Source organism: Xenopus tropicalis, chromosome 9 (genome assembly GCF_000004195.4).
Source record: "Xenopus tropicalis strain Nigerian chromosome 9, UCB_Xtro_10.0, whole genome shotgun sequence".
NCBI lineage: Eukaryota > Metazoa > Chordata > Amphibia > Anura > Pipidae > Xenopus > Xenopus tropicalis.
Genome location: NC_030685.2, coordinates 58242674 through 58265217, shown reverse-complemented (window position 1 = coordinate 58265217; position 22544 = coordinate 58242674). Strand labels below are relative to the sequence as shown.

Genomic DNA, 22544 nt, shown 5'->3' with positions numbered 1-22544 from the left:
TGTTATTCAAAAACCCATTATTCAGAAAGATCAGAATTATGGGAAGGTCATCTCCCACAGAGTCCATTTTAATCAAATAATTTAAAGTTTTAAAAATTATTATTATTATTAGCATTTACTTATAAAGCACCAACATATTCCACAGCGCTGTACAATAAGTGGGTTTCATACATTGGACATACAGAGTAACATATAAATCAACCAATAACCGATACAAGAGCTGAAGAGGGCCCTGCCCAATAGAGCTTACAATTTACAAGGAGAAGGGGTTGAGACACAAGGTGTGGGAATGGGCAAGATCAGAGTTAAGCAATGTGAGGTGTGGCACAGGGTATTGCTTTTCAAAAAAATACTCCAAAGTGCCCTCTTCTGCTTTAGACTTAGCGATGAGGTTTTACGAAGAAAAGTAAAGAAAAAAAAAAAAATAAAAAATCACTCAGATCACTCAGGAGGAAGCCAGAAGTAGCGAAACGCGTCAGCGGTTAGAGAGGAGGCAGAGAGGAGCACTATACAGGGCAGGACTGCTGAACCCAGGAACGACACTGCAGGTCGGAACAGGGAAAGAAAAAAGAGCAGCCACCTGATCCATACCAGTGACTCCTGACATGCGCATCCTATACTCTGTTTTAAGTGCACAGAAGGGGAAGGGAAACTGAAAAGTCATGAAATTAACCTAAAGTTGCTTAAGTTGGAAATTTACCTATGTGAAGTAGTTCCTAACACTGCCTGAAATTAAGAGGTGGGAAAGCAGAGAGTTGTGAGCTACAAGAGAACCAATTGGATGCCATATAAACCCAAGGGGGTCTGTAAGTAGATTGGCAATCGGAAAGGGATATCACAACTGGGCACAAAAGGGTGATATAAGTAAAATTCATCACTGGTGTTAAAAAGCACATGAGAGTGCACATTGTGGCCTCATCGCTAAGTCTAAAGCAGAAGGGGGCACTTTGGAGTAATTTATTGAACTGTATTTGACCTGGGACACGAGGTATCTGAAGTGAGGAGCATACACTGAAAATTTATATTTGTAAAAGGTTATTGCTTTTAGCAGCACACTGAGGTTATGTTAAACTAAATGAGGGTAAGTTTCTTTAAATAAATGTGTTTTTAGAGATCTTTTGAAGGCAGAGAGATTGGGAGAAAGTCCGACAGATTGTGGGAGCGAATTCCAGAGAAGGGGTAATGAGAGAAGAGTTGAGAAGTAGGTCACCAGAGGAGGGTAACAAGCGCGTTGGATGGTATCTAGAGATAAGTTCAGAGATGTAGGGTGGGGCAGAGTTATGAACTGCTTTGTATGTGAGAGTCATTACCATCATTACCATTCTGGATGGTAGGGGAAGCCGGTGCAGGGATTGGCAGAGTGGCACGGCAGAGGAGGAGCGGTTGGAGAGGTGTATGAACCTGGCAGCAGTATTCATTATGGACTGGAGAGGGGACAGACTCTAAAGTTGAAGGCCAGTTAACAGAGAGTTAAAGTAGTCCATCTTGGGTGATAAATGATTGTATTTTGGAAATATTTCTTAGGTGAAAGTGACATGATTTGATAAGTGACTGGATATGAGGAATGCAGATCGAGGATATCCCCAAGGCCTGGGAAGATGGGGTGATAGTAGAATTGTTAACTGTGATAGATACCTCTGGAACAATATGGGTGTTGGATGGGGGAAATATAACTTATTCTGTCTTAGAGAGGTTTAATTTAAGGTAACGTTGGGATATCCAAGTAGAGAGAGCAGACTGGCAGGAAGAGACACGAGTTAGGATCTAGGGGTTGAGATTAGGAGAGGAAAGATAAATCTGAGTATCATCAGCATAGTGATAGTACTGAAAGCCAAAAGAATTGATTAGTTTGCCAAGTGAGGAAGCATAGAGAGTTCTAACATCTGTACCCCGGCAGTTTCAGAACTCTTCACACATCCATTCATGCAACTCTAACAAGTAACACCTGTTTGAAGAGTTGCATGATACTTTGGTAATCCTTTCAAAGTAACTCCACAGCATTCACACCTCTGTGCGTTTCAGATGTCACCTTTCTGAAGAGTTACATAGTGCCACTGTGATTGGATTAGTGGAAGAGTATATATGCTGAGGACTTCCCATACCAGTCAGTTGAACTGAAGAAGCTGCTCGGATGAGTAGTGAAACGTCTTCAATGATTACTAAACAAGTCCAGTTGCTTCAAATTTATTTATACTAGATATACCATGACCTGGATGAATGAAAATCTTCATAGACATGAAGCATAGAGAGGTGATTTCCTTTTTCTCTGTAATAATAAAACAGTACCTTGTACTTGATCGCAGCTAAGTTATAACTTAAGATATAATTAATCATTTTGGTGGTAAAACAATACTATTGGGTTTTATTCATGTTTAAATGATTTTTTAGCAGACCTAAGTCATGGAGATCTAAATTACAGAAAGACCCCTTATCCAGAAAACCCCAGGTGCTGAGCATTCTATATAACAATTTCCATACCTGTATATTAAAAGACATGTACTTTCCATTAGCAATGTTGCTGCACTACAATTTCCAGCATATTATAGGTTAAAGCATAATAGGAGCTCTAGTTCAGCTACCATAGAGATGAATTCTTCCAGCAGCTTTGCAGCCAAGGGTACTGTCCAATGACAACCCTGCCTGCTCTGCTTACACTTAACTCATTATTCTTGGGCTCATACGATCATAACCAAATTTATAGCTCTAAACACAGAAAAGCACTATATCTGCCCTGAAGTTTGTCTACAATGTAAGTGCAATACATTAGAAATGACTGATACAATACATTAGTGAAAAGACTGATATACTGTAGATGTGCTGGCAAGGATGATGCTTGATGGAGAATTCTCTTGTATCTGTTATTACTCTTAGAAGCTAGGGGGGGGAGAAAAAGATCCAGTATTAGGGAAGGTATATGTCTCCTGTAGTATATCATTATGATAGAATATTACCCCACGGAAACATTTCTCTGTCCTCCACTGACTTGTTGTAAATGGGAAGCGCTCCCGAGGTGATGCTCTGTGTTGCACTTGCATACCATAGGGGTCATCTCCTACTGCAAGCAATGTGCTTTTCGGAAGCAATGGCCATTTTTCATTACCCACAATGCAGAGGTTTTCATATGATTCCAGATTTATTGCAGTTGCAAGGGGGAGGTAGTTATGCTTCTAGTTCAATGTGAATTGGATGCAATTGCCCTAAAAGTCCTGTTGGCATCACTTTTGGCAAATGACGTGTGGCAGATTCTGCTGCTTCTATTGGCACAGCTCACACTGGGAATCCTGGAGCTACTGCCAGCTACATGTTCCACTGCATCAACACATTTGCGCTTTATTAGGAACAGGAGGCAGGCATTGGCATCAAGTGCAACTATACAGAAGTATAAGGAGTGCCTATTTACACAAGTACCTTTAGTCTGACTGACTGCAGCCAATATAGTGCTTCCTGCAACTGCCATAGACTGTAACTATTCAAACCTCCATTACAATTTCCCTCCCTTGTGTAAACTGATCACCAGGGGGCAGTGTTATGTACCACGGTAGAAGTTTTAGGCCGCTGAAATCTGACCTAAAACTGGAATAAGTAGATAGGGCTGTGTACACCAGAAATACAGAAATGAAGGGTTTGACAACAGTACTGCAGATTCATTCAACATATTTTTCTATGGCAGCATCCCTTTAATTTCACAGCAGAATTAACCCAGAGCATTCCTTGCTTGGATAAATCAACTCTTAACCTTGCCAAATCATGGGAATAAAGTTAAGCCTACACGGCATGTGCCCAGAATGGATATTTCTTTCCATTCACTCAGACATTTCCTTATATTACACTAAACATTGCTTTTGGCATGCCAAAGGAAGATATAACTTTTAGCCCCACTCTGTGCCAAGTAACAAAGGACAAATGGTAACATCTGTTACGTTTGGGCATTTATTGCTCAGGAGGGAGATTTATTAAACCTGTAGAAACGCTTGTTTTTTTCATTACTTTTTCTTTGCATCTACTTGCCAAAGGGGAAATGTTAAAAGAAGCCAGATATATCAAGCAGCAAATAAAATGGGGTTGGAGTTGCATTTTAGAAAATGACAAGAAGGGATCAGGGTGTTTGTGTGTGTGAAGGAGTCCTTTAAAGTAAAAATACTGGCAATAAATGCATTTATTCTCTCTTAAGAATCCATCCCTGTGGCAGCTGGGCTACAGCTCCCATCATGTTTTAACCTATGATAATATGCTGCAAAATTTCAGGTGTGGTAGTCCAGCAACCCTGTATGTGCATAAATATTTATGTGCAGAGAGCACTGCCCAATGTGTTATTATTGACCAGGAGGTGTTTAAATGTGTAACTTGATCCCATATTTATAATTTGCCCAAAATGTGTGTTAGCAAAATGGCCATAGAAAAGTTCAGCTGCCAGTAAGTCCAGCCAAAAAACATAAAAGCCAATTGGCTAATCATTGCCCTGGGTCACAATACTGGTTCTTAGCTTCAGATATATCCACAACTTATTCTTGAAGATATTATTATTAGTACATGGTATCTTCATAAATATAAATATATATATATATAGATCCAAAAAAGACCAGCAACACCGAGTTATGTTCCAAAAACAATCAATTGTGTATTAAAAACGCATGAACAGCCAACGTTACGTTTCGGTCCCCATCGGGACCTTGAGAAAGGTCCCGATGGGGACCGAAACGTAACGTTGGCTGTTCATGCGTTTTTAATACACAATTGATTGTTTTTGGAACATAACTCGGTGTTGCTGGTCTTTTTTGGATATTTAAGTCATTTACCTTGCACCCGAGCTAAGAGCTGAAGCAGAGTGCCACCCTGGGTTCGCTATATATATATATATATATATATATATATATATATATATATATATATATATATATAAAAGGAGCACTCCCTACAAACAATCAACTGCCCCAGGTGCTGGCCAGAAGTTTATGTAAATGAAGAACTGAAGAACAGAGTGCCGCACACACAGGGACTTTAAAAAAGAACAAAAAATCTTTATTAATCCAACATTTCGAACACTATATGTGTTCTTCTTCAGGGACAAACCAAAAGACTGTGCACAAATAGCTATTTAAGGGGGGTGTTTGTGCACTGTCCTTTGGTTTGTCCCTGAAGAAGAACACATATAGTGTTCGAAATGTTGGATTAATAAAGATTTTTTGTTCTTTTTTAAAGTCCCTGTGTGTGCGGCACTCTGTTCTTCATTTATTTATATATATATAGTTAATAATGTATCTCCCACTGTAAAATATAAGGATATTATGTCACCGAGGCGTTCCATGACCATATAAAAGCATGACGCCAAAGGCCAAGTTTCAGTGAGACATGACATCACTAAGCACCAATTATAACTGATGACCTCACCAAGCACTGTTTATAGAATATAATTTGCACAATATTTAAGGCTCTTGTGTATTATTAAGCATATGCATATGCTTTATAGGATATTAATGACCTGATATATATATATACACTATATCTCAAGGGACAATAGAGCAACAAAGCACTTGCCTGGACTATACACAAAACATTCCCAATAACCTAATTATTTTGCAAATTGCAATACAAAGTATTTCTGGAACTGTGACCCCCAATAGGATCTGAAGGCTCGTTTGACTGTCTCCAGCTTCAGGGTCCTATTCTGAGAACTGTATATTAATGTCCCTATAGAGAGAAAGGCAGGTTTCCCCTGCTGGTATTCTAAATTATTCATTTTCTCCCTATTAAAAAAGTCCAGGCTGTTTCTGAGGATTCTGACTGTGCCTTTATAAGGTCCTTTATTGCTGTGTTGCTGAGTGCAATGCACTTCCCTTCCTTGGGCTATGCTTTTATCCATCCCTCTTTAGTCCAATATTAAAGCCCTATAAATAAAGCTAAGGTATGCTGGTAGAATCTCATGTATGGGTATGGAAGTGTTTTAACACATGACGTATATTAGGCTTTTGGATGGGCAGCCCTGTGCTTTTTATGTGGCTGAAGTAGGAGTATAAAGGCTACTCTTCCTGGGGGCCGGCTGGCTTAGCCCTGGCACACACTGCGGTATTTGAAAGCCTGTGACTCTGATTGTGCTGTGAGAGACTTAGATATCAACAAAGGGAAAATACTGTCATTGCAGAAGGGCAAATCAAGCAACTCCATGTAACTAAGGAAACTCAGTCACAGAGCATCTCCCCCACCAATGTTATCCTTTTATACGGCTTTCACATAACCCTTTGGATGCTGAGCCTTGTTTCTATATAACATATAATAATATTTAATAATGCTTTATTTAAAGGGGACATATACCCGCCATAGATTTGTTTTCTATATTGGAAACCTGCTCCCAAGTGCCTAGCGCTCAAAAACACACATTTTGAGACAGATGCAAAATCAGTAAACCCTCACTTAAAAGGGAACGGATCCAACACTCTAACAGGGATTAACAGGAGCCTTTGGACACTCCTTTGCTGTGAGGCTGGAGTAAGTGACTTCAGACCCACTGGCCAAAAGGCCGCCCTTCGCCTCACAGCGCGGAAGTAAACCCTTTCACCCCCAAGTTAGCCAAAGCTTTTCACAGGGCAACAATGGATCAGAGCAGGGGGAAGGAGCCTAATGGCCACACATCCCCCCAACGTCTTCACAGTAGAGCCCTAAAGGGTCAAATGCAACCTTGAAAATCACAATTAAGAAAACCATTAAAAAAAAAAAAAGCTGCTAAAAGTCAGTGATGTAATCAGAATGAAATTATTTTATAGGACCCCAAAAAGATTTATGATACATTAGGGAAATACAAGAGATAAACTTGTAGATATTGTTTGACAATACTCATGTCGCTGGGAAGAGTAATCCATCCCAGTGTGACCAGGGGTTAATGGAACTGCAGAAATACTAAAACCCTGTAGTCACTGTTAGTCATAGAGCATGTAATCATCATGAGCCTCTTAGTAGGAATGAGTGGGCATTTTACAGGGGCCACTTTCCCCCTATGCAAAATCAGTGTCACATTAGCTTTAGAGATGCAGAAGACCAAAACCTGATGTAAAGTCCCACATCATTTGCACCTATAAGAGGCAGGGTGCAGCAGGGAGAGCAGCCTTTGGCACTAGCAGAGTTCCTTGTGCCCCATACAAGAGCTGCTAATTCAGCAAGTGCTTCAGCTCTTTAAATCAGGTGGTAAGAGCAGTCCTTGTTATATTCATTGAAGTGAATTTGGAAGCCCACATACGGCAGTTTAATAGTGCAATGGGAATCTGCCTGTTCATGTATCTTGGCAATAGGAGCCGTACTGGGGACAATATCACGCTGACATCAGTCGTTGTACTTTCTGGAACATTTTTAAGCATTATAAAGCATAACTGTTTTATTAGGCCTGTTTTACTGCTTTATGAGTTGCTCTCTATGAAATTACAAGGCTTTTATGGCAATAATATACTTGATTTAGACTGACATTAAAGGGACACTAAAATACATGCTGCTTACTGTATATGAGAGCATGCAGCAATGATACATACATAATATATGTCATACCTGCACTCACACATGTCTTTGCATCATTCTTGAGAGAGTTTTTGTTGCTTTACAATAAACATGCGTGTATATGTTGTGTGTGTATTATTGTTTAACTGGAGTATGTATTGCCCATTATAATATTAACTAATTTTTCCCTTTTCTGGGTATTCGTTTGTGTGTATAGAGTTAATACAGTAAAACAAAAGAATCTTAAAAGTCGGTGAAAGGTCTATAAAAAAAATGAATATAAACTGGGGCTCCATTGTTAAATATAAGGATAATATAAGTCCATGAGTTCTTGCTGATTTTATAAAGGAACGCTAAGGTGAGATTTTTATGGCCAAGTGTTATCCATTCCAGAACCATTTAATTCACTGGCCTTTGGGCTAACAATGTGGGAATGTGGAGAAGAGCTGATATACCAATACCCATGGATATTTCATATTTGTCCCTATCCCCATCCCTATGCCCATCAAGGAGAAAATGAAATTTATGGTAAAAAGCTTTGGATGATGGCCTTTGGTTTCCTTATAAGTGGCAGACGGGTTGTGGATAGTAATGTGGATAGTTGGGAGACCAGCAACTTATGAAAAGACACTTCTATGGAATGAATAAGCCCCTTTTAATCTTTGATACTATGTTGGAGTATAATGGAAGGTTAGTCCTGCAACATTTTGGTGGAGCAATATGGCTATGTCCCCTTTAACCTCTGAGCTATTTCTCCCTATGGGCTGTGCATTACGTGCTCTGGCTGGTACTCATCCAAGGTCACTCTCTACCCATGATGTACAGTATGGAAATTCTCTTTAGGAGCTCCAGGAGTGACTCCAGTAAGTGCTCCTGCTTCCCAGGAGATGGAAGAACAAGGTATAGATTGATCTGATGTGCATGAGAGGGTTTATTAAAAGCACAGGCCATGTGTGTGTGTCTGCTGCGGGGGAGCAGTTAGTATTTGAAGGAAGGTTACACTCAGGTATGTGTAAAGTTCTCTTGGGGTTTTAGTTATATTCACTAAACAGTAGTGCACTAATAGCTTGTGCCTCGTGGCAACTACTGTTAGTAGAACACTGGTGTAACACTAGTTGTTTGATATTCATTGTCCCTAATATTTATAATTCAATTCAATTTCCCAAGGTATATCCTGCAAATCCCATTAGTTGCAACTGTCTACCACATTCACAAAGATACCACTGTGGATGGTTCCCAGGTGGACCACCAGTAGGTAAGAATCTGGAGAGAAGTCAAGCATTATTCCATCTAAGAAGGGAACAGTTTCAGCATATATAGTGACCTATATATAAAAATGTGGAAAAAACATCACTAAAATATGCCTACACTTGCAATATTATGTCATAAACAAGTTCACATATTTATAAAGCATCCTAAGTAGTGATGAGCGAATCTGCCCCGCTTTGCTGTGTGTGAAAACTACAGAAAAATAAGCGAAGGGGTTAAAATTTGCGCAACGCGGGTGTTGTGCGACTATTCTGTTGCGTGTGACTTTTTTATGTGCTCTTGCCTATTTTGATGTGACCTCACCCATTTTTGGGACGCACAACAAATTTTTTTGTGGCAAATTTTCGCTGGAGTTTGGTGAAACAATTCGCCAATGGCGAAGTGTGTAAATTCGCTGTGAATCCATGCCTGGTGATTCGCTCATCACTAATCCTAAATATTTGTGGCTTAGGGAAATAGGGATCTTTAAGGAAAAGGTCCCAAGAACAGAATTGCAGATGCAGGCGATTTAGGGCTCATTGCACACATTCCAAGTTTTGACAATAGTCTCCTGTATGCACCACAATCATAGAAGTAACTACTTACTTTGTTCAGAATACTTCCCTATGCCCCCCTGGGAATTTTTCATCCAAATGCCCCATGTGGCATGGTAAGGCATATTGGTAGGCAGTGGAGCCAGGCAAAATTTGCCATTTTACAAATGTTTATCTTTTGGGGGAGATTTTGCCAAAATATATATAATAGGCAAATACTCCCCATGTAATGAATCTAGAACTCTGGTAGTAATAATGTTGTATAGGATTTTATAAATCAGACCTAGCTTTCAGTGTTTCAGTGCATTTCATTTATTGTTATTATTACTTTAATATGTCTTGTCAGATGTAAAATACTTAAGCCGAGAGCTGAAGAGGCTGCCCATCCAGCAGCTGGACTCCCTTGGCCCCACCAGAGGTAACATGGGTCATTATTAAACCGTAAAAGTAAATAAATCTGTATAGCAGGTAACAGCAAGGTCCATGCCATAGCAATATATCAGAAACATACATTAGTGACAGGATCATGAGTGTTGGAAGCCCTTGGTCCTTCCTTCCATATTTTTCAAGTCAGTAAGGCTACATTTGTGATATCACAGACACAGGGAAAAAATCAATTACAATGTTGTAAAGCAATATTGATTTTTGTAAGGAACAGTAACCATAATTTGAGCCCCTAGTGGCATATTTTAAAAGTTAGTATCGTGAACTCCTTCCAAGTTTCAGTGTTATTTCCCTGGGGCTTCCATCCGTTTCTTTAGCAGCTTTAAAATTGCAGGCCGTTCTCTTCCTTACTATACAGCACTTCCCAGAAGACAATGTAAAAGCTCTCACATATATACTTAGTATTATTTATTTACTTGCCAGCAGGGAGTATTCATACAAAGTATATAGAGTTTGCAGCAAGCCCACTCATTTTTGTAATGGCAAATTATGACTAGGTAACAAGGTAGTTAAAGGGGAAATATACTCACATTAAAAGTTCCCTTGCAATTTATGTTCCATAAAACGCATGATTGTGTTCACAGAGCTTTCCAAAAGAAGGATCATATAGGCCTGAAGTTACGCGCAGCTAATTAAACAGTATTGAAATGTAGATGACAAGGGGCCTTTTTTTACATAGAACTTATGAAAAATAACTGAGTAAAATCTGGCCTTTGGACGGCGAAATTCGCCATTTATGTTACACAGCTTTTTATACTGTTTTTTTCAGCAAATGTAATTTTATAAAGCATAAGAAATAGGCCCCAAAGTGTTGCCATACTGTAAGTTACAACCCCAGTGGCTCTAATGGCTAACCTCCTACCACTGTTCAGGATTTTCTAGACCAAGCCTGTATACAATAACTAGGTGCCAGGAAATCAATTTATTGGCAAAGCGCATACGAGTCGCACACAACTTATATAACTGTTTAAAGGAACAGTAACACCAAAAAATGAAAGTGTATAAAAGTAACTAAAATATAATGTGCTGCTGCCCTGCACTGGTAAAAGTTGTGTGTTTACTTCAGAAAGTCTACTATAATTTATATAAATAAGCTGCTGTGTAGCCATGGAGGCACAGGCACATAGCAGATAACAGATAAAACACTATTGTATTCTACAGAACTTATCTGTTATTTGCTATGTAACCTGTGCCTTTTCTCCTTTTTTCCAGCTTGAATGGCTGCCCCCGTGGCTACACAGCAGCTTATTATATAAATTATAGTAGTGTTACTGTAGCAAACACACCAGTTTTACCAGTGCAGGGCAACAGTGCATTATATTTTTATTACTTTAAAGCTCTTTTATTTTTTGGTGTTACTGTTCCTTTAACTAGGAGGACTGTTTAAGTAAAGAGAACAAATCATGAAAATGTGCTGCACTTTGCATAATACAGAAATAGGTACAAAAATCGATTTGAAAAACATTTGACCAGAAGTCACTTATGTGGCTATCCAATCTGGAACTAATAAGGATAAAAAAAATCAAACCCTACATACTGTATGTTATATATCATGGCTGGTTATATCTAGACACATTATGGGAAGGCCTCCGCTTCATCTGTATGTTATATGAGAGTATAGAAGGCTGACCAGTCACTATTGTATCATATATACAGTATTTTATGGTTTATAAATGGGCATATTGACAGATGTATTTGGATAGTTCAGAAGCAGGAGGGCAAACAGGAACAGAGCTGCCAATCACTGGGAAGAGCCAGAACATTAGGAACTTTATGTGAAGCAGCGTCCAACTGGGCCACTGGGAAAAAACCCAGAGGGCTCCAACGGCCTAGACCCGGACTCCCCAGGGCACTCCCATGATCCGCAGGTCTCCCTCCCCCGACACGCTGCAGGTGAGTTTCATTTAGACATGCTCGGGGGAGGGGATTGGAAGGTGTTAGGGGCTACCATCCCTTACAGCTGTCTCAACAAATTATGAAGCCTATGGTAGAAAACTAAGGCTGGAATCCTGCCCCCCCCCCAAAAAAAACCTTTGCACTGTGCTTTGCCACTCCCTTTAGCCATAATTACCCATACATGCCAGTAAGATCAATGCAGAAATGCATTATAAGCACATTAACTACATCCACACACGGCAGTAAGAAAAAAAAATGGACAATATACACGTTAACCCCAAATATACCAGAGAGATCATTGGTGAAAATGGATAGACTAAAAGCATTGCGTAGAATGACTAGTGCCCCAATGCTGCTTGTCTGGCTCTGCCTCCTGCATGGATGAAACTCCCTTACCAATTAATGATGGCTGTGTGTTTCACAAAAGAACACATGGTCATCTTTAAATTTTTTTATTCTAGGATAAAAAAAAGTTTTCAGGCAGCAAGCAGCCAGCAGGGCTAGAAGACAGGTAAAGGGGCTGTCAGCTATGCTGAAAGCCAGCTAGTGAATGGGGCCACTGGCCACTGGCCACTGGCCAAATCATACCTCCCAACATTTGCAGAAATAGGAAGAAAAAGATCTGCCAAGACAATTTTCTGCTGTAGAAATGACCAATGAGCACTTCATTAACCACCTAACAATTACTGAATAATGGCCAAATGAAAACTTCATTAACTCCAGACATGCCAGTTAGGTGAATGCAGAAATGGTTAGACTAATAGCATTCCCTCATCTACACTCACATGGGCAGAATACCGACACCAACGTTCTTTGCTGCTTCTCCCACACTTCTCTCTTTCAGTCTCCCTTTCTGCCTTGCTTCTGTAAAATATCCAAAATGGTTGTGCGTTCCACTGTGGAACACAGGGCCATCTTGGATTTTTTTTTCAAGAAGCAGGTAGCTGAGAGGAACCGAGGATAAGCAGGGCAATGTGGGACATTTAAACAATGATCTGGAATAGCGGGCTGTGATAAGTACGGTTGGTTTTAGGATGCCTGCCAGTTTAATTATGGCTATTACACTTTAAGTTAAATGATCAGTTCAGTGTAAAAATTAAACTGGGTAAAATGGATAGACTGCACAAAATAAAAAAATATTTCTGTTTTAGTTAGTTAAGCAAAAATGTAATCTGGCAGGAGTGGGCAGATATCAAACATAATAGCCAGAACTTCCTGCTTTCAGCTCTCTAACCTCTTAGTTAGTCAGTGACTTTAGGGGGGCACATGTGACATAACTATTCAGTTAGTTTGTGAGCACACAGGTCTGATTCAAGTGCAAACTAACTGAACAGTTATGTCACATATACCCTCCTTAAGTCACTGATTGGTTACTGACTGCTAACAGCTTAGAGAGCTGTAAAGGAGGAAGTAGTGTTCTGGCTATTATGTTAGACATCTGCCCACCCCATCCTTTTTAGATTACATTTTTGCCCAACTAACTATATTGAAAACAATTTTTATTTTGTGCAGTCTGTCTATTTTTCCCATTTCATTTTTACACTGAATTGTTCCTTTAAGACAGAGAGAGAATAATAAAGGGAAAATGATTATACATTCACCTATTAATATTTAAATAGGACAGATCCAAAAAATAAAGGCAAGAAGAAAGCAAGAAGGGAGACCCTTAACAGACAAAGGAAATTGTTTTGAATATACATGAGAATAAAAATTGAATGTAATTAATGTGACTGTTATGAGGGTATTTGTTCTTGTCAACGACTTTCCCACTTTTTGGATCTTATATCTACATTCTACAGGAATATCTCCTGAATATACAGTATGTCATTGGCACTGTCCTTGGTCTTGAAGGGATGGAATCATATGGGAAACATGCTCTATAATCCTAGAGAAATAGATCTTAATGAATTTTAATTTCTTTTCATCCCATAGCTGGTGGTTGGGCTGCGTGGCAGTGTATCTAATGAAGTCCTTTAGAGCCACACAGGCTTCCTCCTTATCTCTATCTATAAAAGTAGCATAACTGTTGTTATATCATACAAAAGTACTAATTTTATTTACTTTTGTGACCATGTATTTGCACATAGCAACACTGCATTGGAAGGTATACCTGTAAGAACATTAACAGAGACGTATACCTTCCATTGCAGTGTTGCTCAACCCAGACGTTTATATGCTGGTTTATAACTGACATATTTCGGGCCAGTGCTTCCATACACACTGGATAGGGACTGGTATCCCACCGGCCTGTCCGGTAAAATACCAGCCATGGTTGGGGCCAGTATTAAATTAGTAATCCCTAGTTATTCTGCCTTCAGCTCACCTCTGATCTGCCCCAATCCTGTGCCCCCTCTACCCCTCCATTTCACCCCATCACCTCTTTAGGCTTGCCACCAGGTGGAACTTTCAGTCAATGCCAGAAACTAGCTCACAGCCCAGCTCAGTTGTACCCTGGCCCAGTTGGACCATAACTCTGTCCCACAATGGCAATGGCAATGACCATAACTCTGCCCTCACCAATAGTGCATGATCAGAACTGTCTGTGCAAGTGCTGACAGAAGTACAAGCTCCACCCCCAGCACTGTCCCCAAATCTGAAAATGTCCAGCAGCAAGCTAGAGGGAATTTTTCAAAAGCATATTTTATTTTCATACAGGCACCCAAGGGCCACCCCCTAATGCTGCTGCCTTAAAGGACAATGAAAGGTTAATATAAATTAAAAGTAAGTCTAAAGGCATTCTTTTTAAGTACTTACTGCATATCTAAATTCCCAGATCCCTGCTTGCTTCTCTGAGATATGGTGCTGGCAGCCTACAGCAGTGTGAAGCCTACAGTGACATCACTGAAATCTCTCTCCCCTTCCTGTAGGTGCCAGCGGCAGCATTCCTATTCTCTGAGCATGTGTGTAACTTGATCCTGTCTCCTGTTCTGAGCTACACATGCCCACCAGCCAATCAGAAGCGGATCTGCCAGAGGGGAGGGGGGGAGGGAATGAAACACATGTGCAGTATGAAGCAAGGAGGGAAAGGAAGGGAGAATACCTTTTAAGACAGTGCTGTCCAACTGGCGGCCCCCCCAGACCCCCCTCTGTGTGGCCCCCCACCTGTCTGGCTGCTTTGATGGCTTACTCTTGTGTAAGCTTTAAATGGTATCAGTACTGAGATTAACTGGCCCCCTGCATGGTTCTCACCTCAGATTCAGGCTGTAATCAGGCTGTATTGTTTAAATATATAATCCCCTGTGTTGTTCACACCTTTTAATCTCTGCATTGTTCACCCCCTGCAGTGTTCACACCTCAGGCTCAGGCTGTAATCACTCCCATTGTTCCCCCTGTTCACACCTCAGGAGCAGTAGAAACCCACAAATAATCCCTGCACACTGCAAAAAGAACATATACTGAGGTGGTACTTCAATTAAAAAGTTTTTTAATATATAGTTATTTTGCAGACTGTAGGAGCAGTGCCAGCATTGTGTCACTGTAGGCTGCCTGTGTGTGCCATACACACAGGCATCACAGGGCAAGCCGAGTATGGCACACACAGGCAGGGTAGGGAAGGCACACACAGGCAGAGTATGGCACACACAGGCCAAGTATGGCACAAACCAGCCAAGAATGGCAAACACAGTGAGAGTATGGCACACGCAGGCAGGGTAGGGAAGGCAGAGTATGGCACACACAGGCAGGGTAGGGCAGGCAGAGTATGGCACACACAGGCCAAGTATGGCACAAACCAGCCAAGGATGGCGCACACACAGTGAAAGTATGGCACACAGACAGGGTAGGGAAGGCAGAGTATGGCACACACAGGCAGGGTAGGGCAGGCAGAGTATGGCACACACAGGCAGGGTAGGGCAGGCAGAGTATGGCACACACAGGCAGGGTAGGGCAGGCAGAGTTTGGCACACACAGGCAGGGTAGGGAAGGCAGAGTATGGCACACACAGACAGGGTAGGGCAGGAAGAGTTTGGCACACACAGGCAGGGTAGGGCAGGCAGAGTATGGCACACACAGGCAGGGTAGGGCAGGCAGAGTTTGGCACACACAGGCAGGGTAGGGAAGGCAGAGTATGGCACACACAGACAGGGTCGGGAAGGCAGAGTATGGCAGGTTTTTGCTGTACTACAACCATTAATATGGGTATGGTCATGTGATAACATGGGTGTGGTTTCAAGTGGGTGCAGTTTCAAAAAGGGGAGTGGTCAAAACTGGCTTCCATTATCGGCCCTCCACCACGTAGGTCGGAAAAATTCCGGCCCTCGGTACCACAGAAGTTGGACAGCACTGTTTTAAGAGATGGCTGCCTGTTCTAGAAAATGTGAAGTAAGTGTGACTGAGTAAATATTTGATTAGGTGAGCCAAAAGTGTGGCGTTTTTACTAAACAATAGGAGGACTATTGGGCAGTATGCTTTTTAAATTTTGACTTGCATTCTCCTTTAAGCACGGCCCTAGGTTGCCTATATATATAAATATGGGGGGAGCAAAAGAACGAGTTTCAAAGAAATACATCTATAGGACTGCACTACTCAGCTGTACAAAACAAGGGGGGGGGGGAACGGCCATCTTCGATCTTTTACACGAGCCAGAAAGAGAAGAAGGCAGAGAGAAACAAAGAGAGCCAAGAAGCATGGAAGAAGCAGCAGAGATGAACTGTTGGTGTCCTGACTGCGTAAGTGTAGGTGAGGAAATTCTTTCAATCTATCCACTTCTGCATTCATCTTACTGGCATGTCTGGGGTTAATAGAGTGCTCATTGGCCATTCTACAGTGATTATACTGGCACATCTGGGGTTAATATGCAGGTTATCCATTTTCCATAGTAAGTAAACTGGCAGGTTAGGTGTCAAACTGCCTGTTATCCATTTTATTTAGTGATTATACTGGCTTGTCTGGGGTTAATATGCAGATTATCAATTATCTGTAGTGATTATACTGGCACATCTCTGGTTAATGTGATGATTATCCATTTTCTCTCAATTATACTTGCTTGCTAGAAAACAGTTTTGTTTTTGCTTGATGACTTTGCCCCTACCTGGAAAATTTTGTCTAAGTCCGTCTAAGAAAAAACCTTGTTCCTACATCCTGCTTGAGAACTGGGGTCTTTGTATTGGCAAGTAGGGTTGCCTCACACCCCTTTAATACTGCCACATATTGGATCCACATCCTGCATGGCTAGTTAGCAATTAATTTAGATGCATGCTGCATGGCTGCACATAAATCAGTTCAGTCTGCACCATGCATCTAAATTAATTGCTAATTAGCCATGTAGAATGTGGGTTTAATATGTGACTGGAATTAAAGGGTTGAGGTGGCAACCCTATTGGCAAGTAATGCTGTCTTGCATGGAGTGGCTTATTGCCTGCTAACTATATGGCATTTAGCCCTGTCTCGCTCAGTAAAAACGTAAGTCTGCTATTGATTTATTTCAAAACTTTTCCAATAGAAGAATTAGTCCGGCTTAGACAGATGGATTTCTGTGCAGAAGACAAAGGTATTCCATTGGTTGCAAATATATTGATTTGCCAGTAATTTTCCAGTCTATAAATTAGTAAACAAAAATGAAAGGTGCGTATTAATATTTTGATTTGTCTCTAAAACCAAAGGGGGCATTTACAAACACAGTTGCAAGTGTAAAAATAAAATGAATGCAAATGTTCAGCTTATTGACAGCATTCATTAAAGGTACCTGTGTAGTGATGAGCGAATCTGTCGCGTTTCACCATAAAATTTTACGGCGGAAAATTTGCAAAATTCATTTGTCGCAAGATTTTTTTGTCACCCGCGTCTTTTTTTATTGCCGCTTTGACGCAACTGTGTCCATTTTTTATGCGACTGCACCCAATTTTGACGCGCAACGGAATTTTTTGATGTTCGACAAATTTTTCTGCAGTGAAGTTACGGAAAACAATTTGCCAATGGCGGCATGTGGAAATTCTCTGCGAATCCATGCCTGATGAAAAAATTTGCTCATCACTATACCTGTGTCCAAGCAAGCTCCTTCACTGTATAGTTGCACAAAGCACTACTGCGTCCATCCTGCCTCTTTGTGTGCAAGTGCACCTACTGATGCTGGGGAACCCTGGCGCTACTGCCACCATGAACATGGATGTAATTCCAGGCCTCCGATGGTGGGTGCGGCACACTTGCTTTAAAAGAATCACCTGCAAACGTCCAAATTAACTCAAGTGGATCAATTCCGACTTCCATCCAATATGGCACCACACACACAAGCAGTTGCACTTATTTTGACACATTAGGCAGAATCTCAATGGGCACAACTTCCTGAGCAGTCGCAGTTAGGTTGCAATGATTAGGGAAAAAATAATTTTCTCTTTATCTAAAAAGATAACTGTTTAAAAAATAAAATTGTATTACTAAATACGGCAATATGTGTCCCTTAAAGGAGAAGAAAAGGTGAAATGACTGATGGGTACCAAATGTGGCAGTAGAATCAAAAATTGGCTTTTACTCTACTACACATGAGCACCCCCTACTAGAATGGAGAGAAGATGGAGAGAAGTCAAAGATAACGAGTGATAAGCTCTTACAGAAGTCCCACAGGCTGGTGCATTTCTTAAAGAAACACCGTCTGGGGTATCAGGTAAGAGTTTATTGGGGGGACACTAAAATTTTAGTACCCCCTCAGTGATCATACATTTACCCTACATATAACCTAAGCGCCCCCACTGTTCAGGCTGGGTCAGTTTTATTGATTAGTGAGACAGGACTGCTTATATCATGATAAAAGTAATACACTGAAAACTGCTCTACTTTATTTAAAGGTGCCTTAATGGGTGAATGGAATTATTGGGCAATAGTTACATATATCAATAATATGTAACAACTTTAAGGCATAATGCTCCAAGTTACAAAAATACCTATATCCTAAAAACCCAACATCTCAAGCATTCCATCCAGTTAATATATCCAATATCTGCAACTCCCAACTGTCATATCGGAAAAACTCATTGCAATAATGTTTGTTGTGGATTTGTTACATAAAACCCTGTCAGCAGGAAGGAGACACCGTTCTGGTTAGGTTATAAAAACGTGCTAAAGAGATAGATTGCATTCACAAACATGATTTTCAGTTGGTACATCACAAATAATGGCATTTTCCAATTCTTATTTATAGTTTAATATTTTCTAAAATGTATATTGTAAGCATGAATTTGTTCCATTTCAGCAACTACTTTGGAGAACCAGGCCAGTAAGGAGTTTTAGGCCAAATATATTATAGGGTCATTTTATTGCAAGGGGAGGATAATTAAAGGCAGTAGGGTTCACCGCAAGTACAGCTGTGGTCCCAAAAACTTCAGCAGTCAATTATTCATAAAACCCTTAAGACAAGGTAGTTGCATTAAAATTCACCCCTTGCACTTATAGTTGCACTCAGAGAAACTCAGTTCTTCCTGCCTTCTATTCTAAATCAGGCGCAGGTGCACCTATAGACGCAGGAGGTAGCGCCATGTTTCCCTTTGTGCCCAGCATCAGTGGACACTGCACACTTGCACCTAAAGACTCGGGCGCAGATGTCACTTGCACCCTAAACACTGAAAAAGACACCAGACAGACTTTTGCTCAGTTGCATTAGATTGGCAATGACATGCATATGCATTATGTTGTTTTGGCAAATGGGACACAATTGTATCAGATGCAGTGCAATTGCATCTGGCACATCGCCCCCATGTCACAATGACGACAAATGCAGCATTGTGGGAAAAAACATGGGGACTGTGCTCAAAATTGCACTTTGCTCTGACATAAATAAGCCCTATTTTTTGCACATATTCCTTCGTCCATTCCCAGGTCCAAACTCATGTTTTATACCCCAGACAACATGGCAGGATAAATGCAGTAACAGATTTATTTAAAATACCTCCCAGAACACCTTGCAGGATAAATGTTGTGCCAGTTTGATATATAATAAGCCAATAACACATTGCAGGATAAATACAGCGCCACCTCCATATATAATCCCCACAGAACACATGCTGGTATAAATACAGTGTCAGTTTTTTGTATAATAACCTCAAGATACATGGCATGATAAATGCAGGGACATATTTATAATAAGGTACCCAAGGGCTGGTGCCTACAGCGGCAGGTTTTGGGGGTGTCTTTCGGGTGTCTATTATTTCTTTATTTTATTAAAAAAATATGTGTATATAGGACAGCACTAGACCTAAATACACCCCTGGATAAATGAAGTGCTGACCTTATATATAATATCTCCATTCTGTTTGTTTAACCTCCCTATGCCTTTATTAAAATCCCTCCATATTAATCCCTCTATTTTAAATTAGAGAGCTAAGGGCCACAGGTTCAGTATTTTTATACTGGTTACAGTACTACTACCACCTGACCAAAATCACTTGTGATTATCCTTAGCACTCGATTTCTTTGTACCCCTGGGGTGGACTCATTCTTTAAGGTAATCCCCCCTCCCATATTCTCTATTGAATACCAACAGAGAGATAGTTTCATAGATCCCCAGAATCAAGGAACTTTCATGCAGTTAACCATATTGTCTGGACACTGGTTTCCAGGTGCCCATCTGTAGCCATTGGGCAAATTAATATAGAGGCAGAAAATGTATAAAAAAAAATAAGATACATCCCCAGCCACCACCAAATGAAACCTATGGAAATCCAGCGGTGGAGCTGGGAGGGTGAGGCTGTGCAGGGCAAGCTAATACAGGGAAGTGATGTCACACATAGAGGAAGTGACGTCACATGTGCATTTAGGTCCGGTGCCACCCTAGGCCACACCTTAATACAGCCCAATAGGAAGCACTGGTAAATAGATGAGCATTGGTGCCTGATACCTGTACTGTATATTCTCCAATGGTTTTGATGTCACAGTAAGCTTTATTATTCAGGGATAACATCACTTAGATTGTCAAGAAACTTAAATAATCCTTCATATTAATGAGCAAACAAACAAATGAGTGCTGAACATTAAAATGTTTCTCACAGTTCGTGTCAGGGTGACTCATGGGGCATATTTATAAAGCTGTGTAAAACGATTTACACTAGAAAAAGGGTGTAAAAAGCATTGTAAAAAGTAAAAAGTGGTGGCACTTCAAGAGAGCACAAGTTATGGATATTTTGTCGCCATTTATAACGCAGGTTTATAAATGTGCCCCTTAGATAGGAGGGAAGCCGGAGTGACTGGAGACACTTGATAACAAAGCATGTTAAGGCACACAAGAGGATTGCTGGGCAATAGAAATATCCCACCATTGGCAGTTCCCAGAAGGGCTGGAGCAGGCTACACAGCGGCATAGTCTGGAGCGATATTCACTGCATCTGGATTAGCCACATGGGCATGCTCACCGTTCTTGCAGACGGGACAGCACTGCTCGGGCTCGTAAACAGGGTTGACACACTCTGGAACAGCGCAGTCTGCCACCACACAGTGCACTTCATTGCTGGGCTCACATCTGCACCATTCGCACGGAGAGGGCTGGTGGGGGGAGGGGAAAAATACGTTAGCGAGAAACCATATATAGATCTCAAGTACCTTCAAGTATGCGTGCATCTATTCCATCTCATGCCCTCATCTCCATTAATAGCATCCAGAGAACAATTGTATCTGTAATGTACAGAATAGGCAAGCTTCATAAACACTGGGTGATGGGGTGCATATCTATCTATCTATCTATATTTATATGTGTGTGTGTGTTTGTGTGTATATATTAATCTTTCATCCACTTCTGTTCTGGCCTCTCTCTCTAATAGCAACCAGACCTACAGAGACTAAGAAACAGCCAAAATCTGCAGTGCAGATCTGCAAAGAGGGATCGGGAAGCTTTACTCTCCATCTAGAACTGATGTTTGTGTCTCCAGGTGCCAACATTCTCCTCTTCTCATGGCATCTGCAGTGCAACTCAAACCCAGCGCAGGGGAATCATAAATAATATTACACCTGTGACTTGATTGGTTGAATCTGTATGCATGCTTAATAAGGAATAGTCTATAGCCAGGGTTTCACATGAGTAAGAAAACGTAAATCATTATAGTACATACAATTAATAAAGCTATTTCGTTAGCATTACTGCTACTATATTAGTCCTAAGGTGAACTCAATACACTGAATTGAATATAATGTGAAAAATGCCCTTGAAGGGGGCATATACTTCCCTAACCTGACTCTTTTTCTCCCCCTAGCTTTCGAAAGTAAAGCATTGCAAGCTGATCACCCATGAAAAGATGCTGAAGAAAATAAAGAAAGCTAGAAGTTGCAGTTCAGTAACATTTAGATGGAGCATAACTAATATGGAAGAGATATGCCCCCAGCAGAACATTACATAGCAGCAGCCCAATGTCACTGGCCTCCCAACAGATTCCATTATTATCAAGGGTTAAAGCACACTGGCAGCTATGGTCTAGCAACATCACAGATAAATTCTGCTTTATAAATTGATAAAGGATGATCCTCCAGTGCACGAACACGGCTTCCTATTGTTTGTTCATGCCTGAAGGAGGCATTAAACATATTTCTTCTAGCTCTCAATACTATATCCTCCCTTCTGATGTTTTATTACAGTGTAATATTGGCAAGCAAATATTGCTCATTAATCTAGGTTAGATTAAAGCAAGGCAGTTGATGTAGAGGTAGTAGTGATGGAGAAGGATCTTGCATACATTGTACATTCAGAGTTTAATGTATATAGACTCTCCGCCTAGATCTGGCTCTTTTGCACCCCCTAAGCCGGCACCCCAAGCTCAATTACCGATGCAAGAGGATTTCAGAATTATCCTTACTATCACTACCAATCATCTCGCTGTTATATTGAGATTATGCAGAAATGTTTCCTTGCTAATATTACACTGTAATTAAATATCACAAGTACAGATATGATTATGTTTAGATGTTTACAGCTAAAAACAAGAATAACTGAATTCCTTCACCAATGGTCAT

The 22544-nt window shown here is 40.7% G+C and overlaps 1 protein-coding gene across 2 annotated transcripts in view; it reads right to left on the bottom strand.

The window, feature by feature from the left end:
- The window catches only part of vwc2l (von Willebrand factor C domain containing protein 2 like), a 90770-nt gene that overhangs the window by 39100 nt on the left and 29126 nt on the right, over positions 1 to 22544 (bottom strand). Inside the window, exon 3 of one of the 2 annotated variants that reach the window (XM_018097632.2) lies at positions 20861 to 21086. In XM_018097632.2, the coding sequence (XP_017953121.1) occupies positions 20892 to 21086 (195 nt within the window). In that variant the 3' untranslated portion in view covers positions 20861 to 20891. The remainder of the gene's footprint in view (positions 1 to 20860; positions 21087 to 22544) is intronic. The other variant, XM_002932017.5, reaches the window with a different exon arrangement.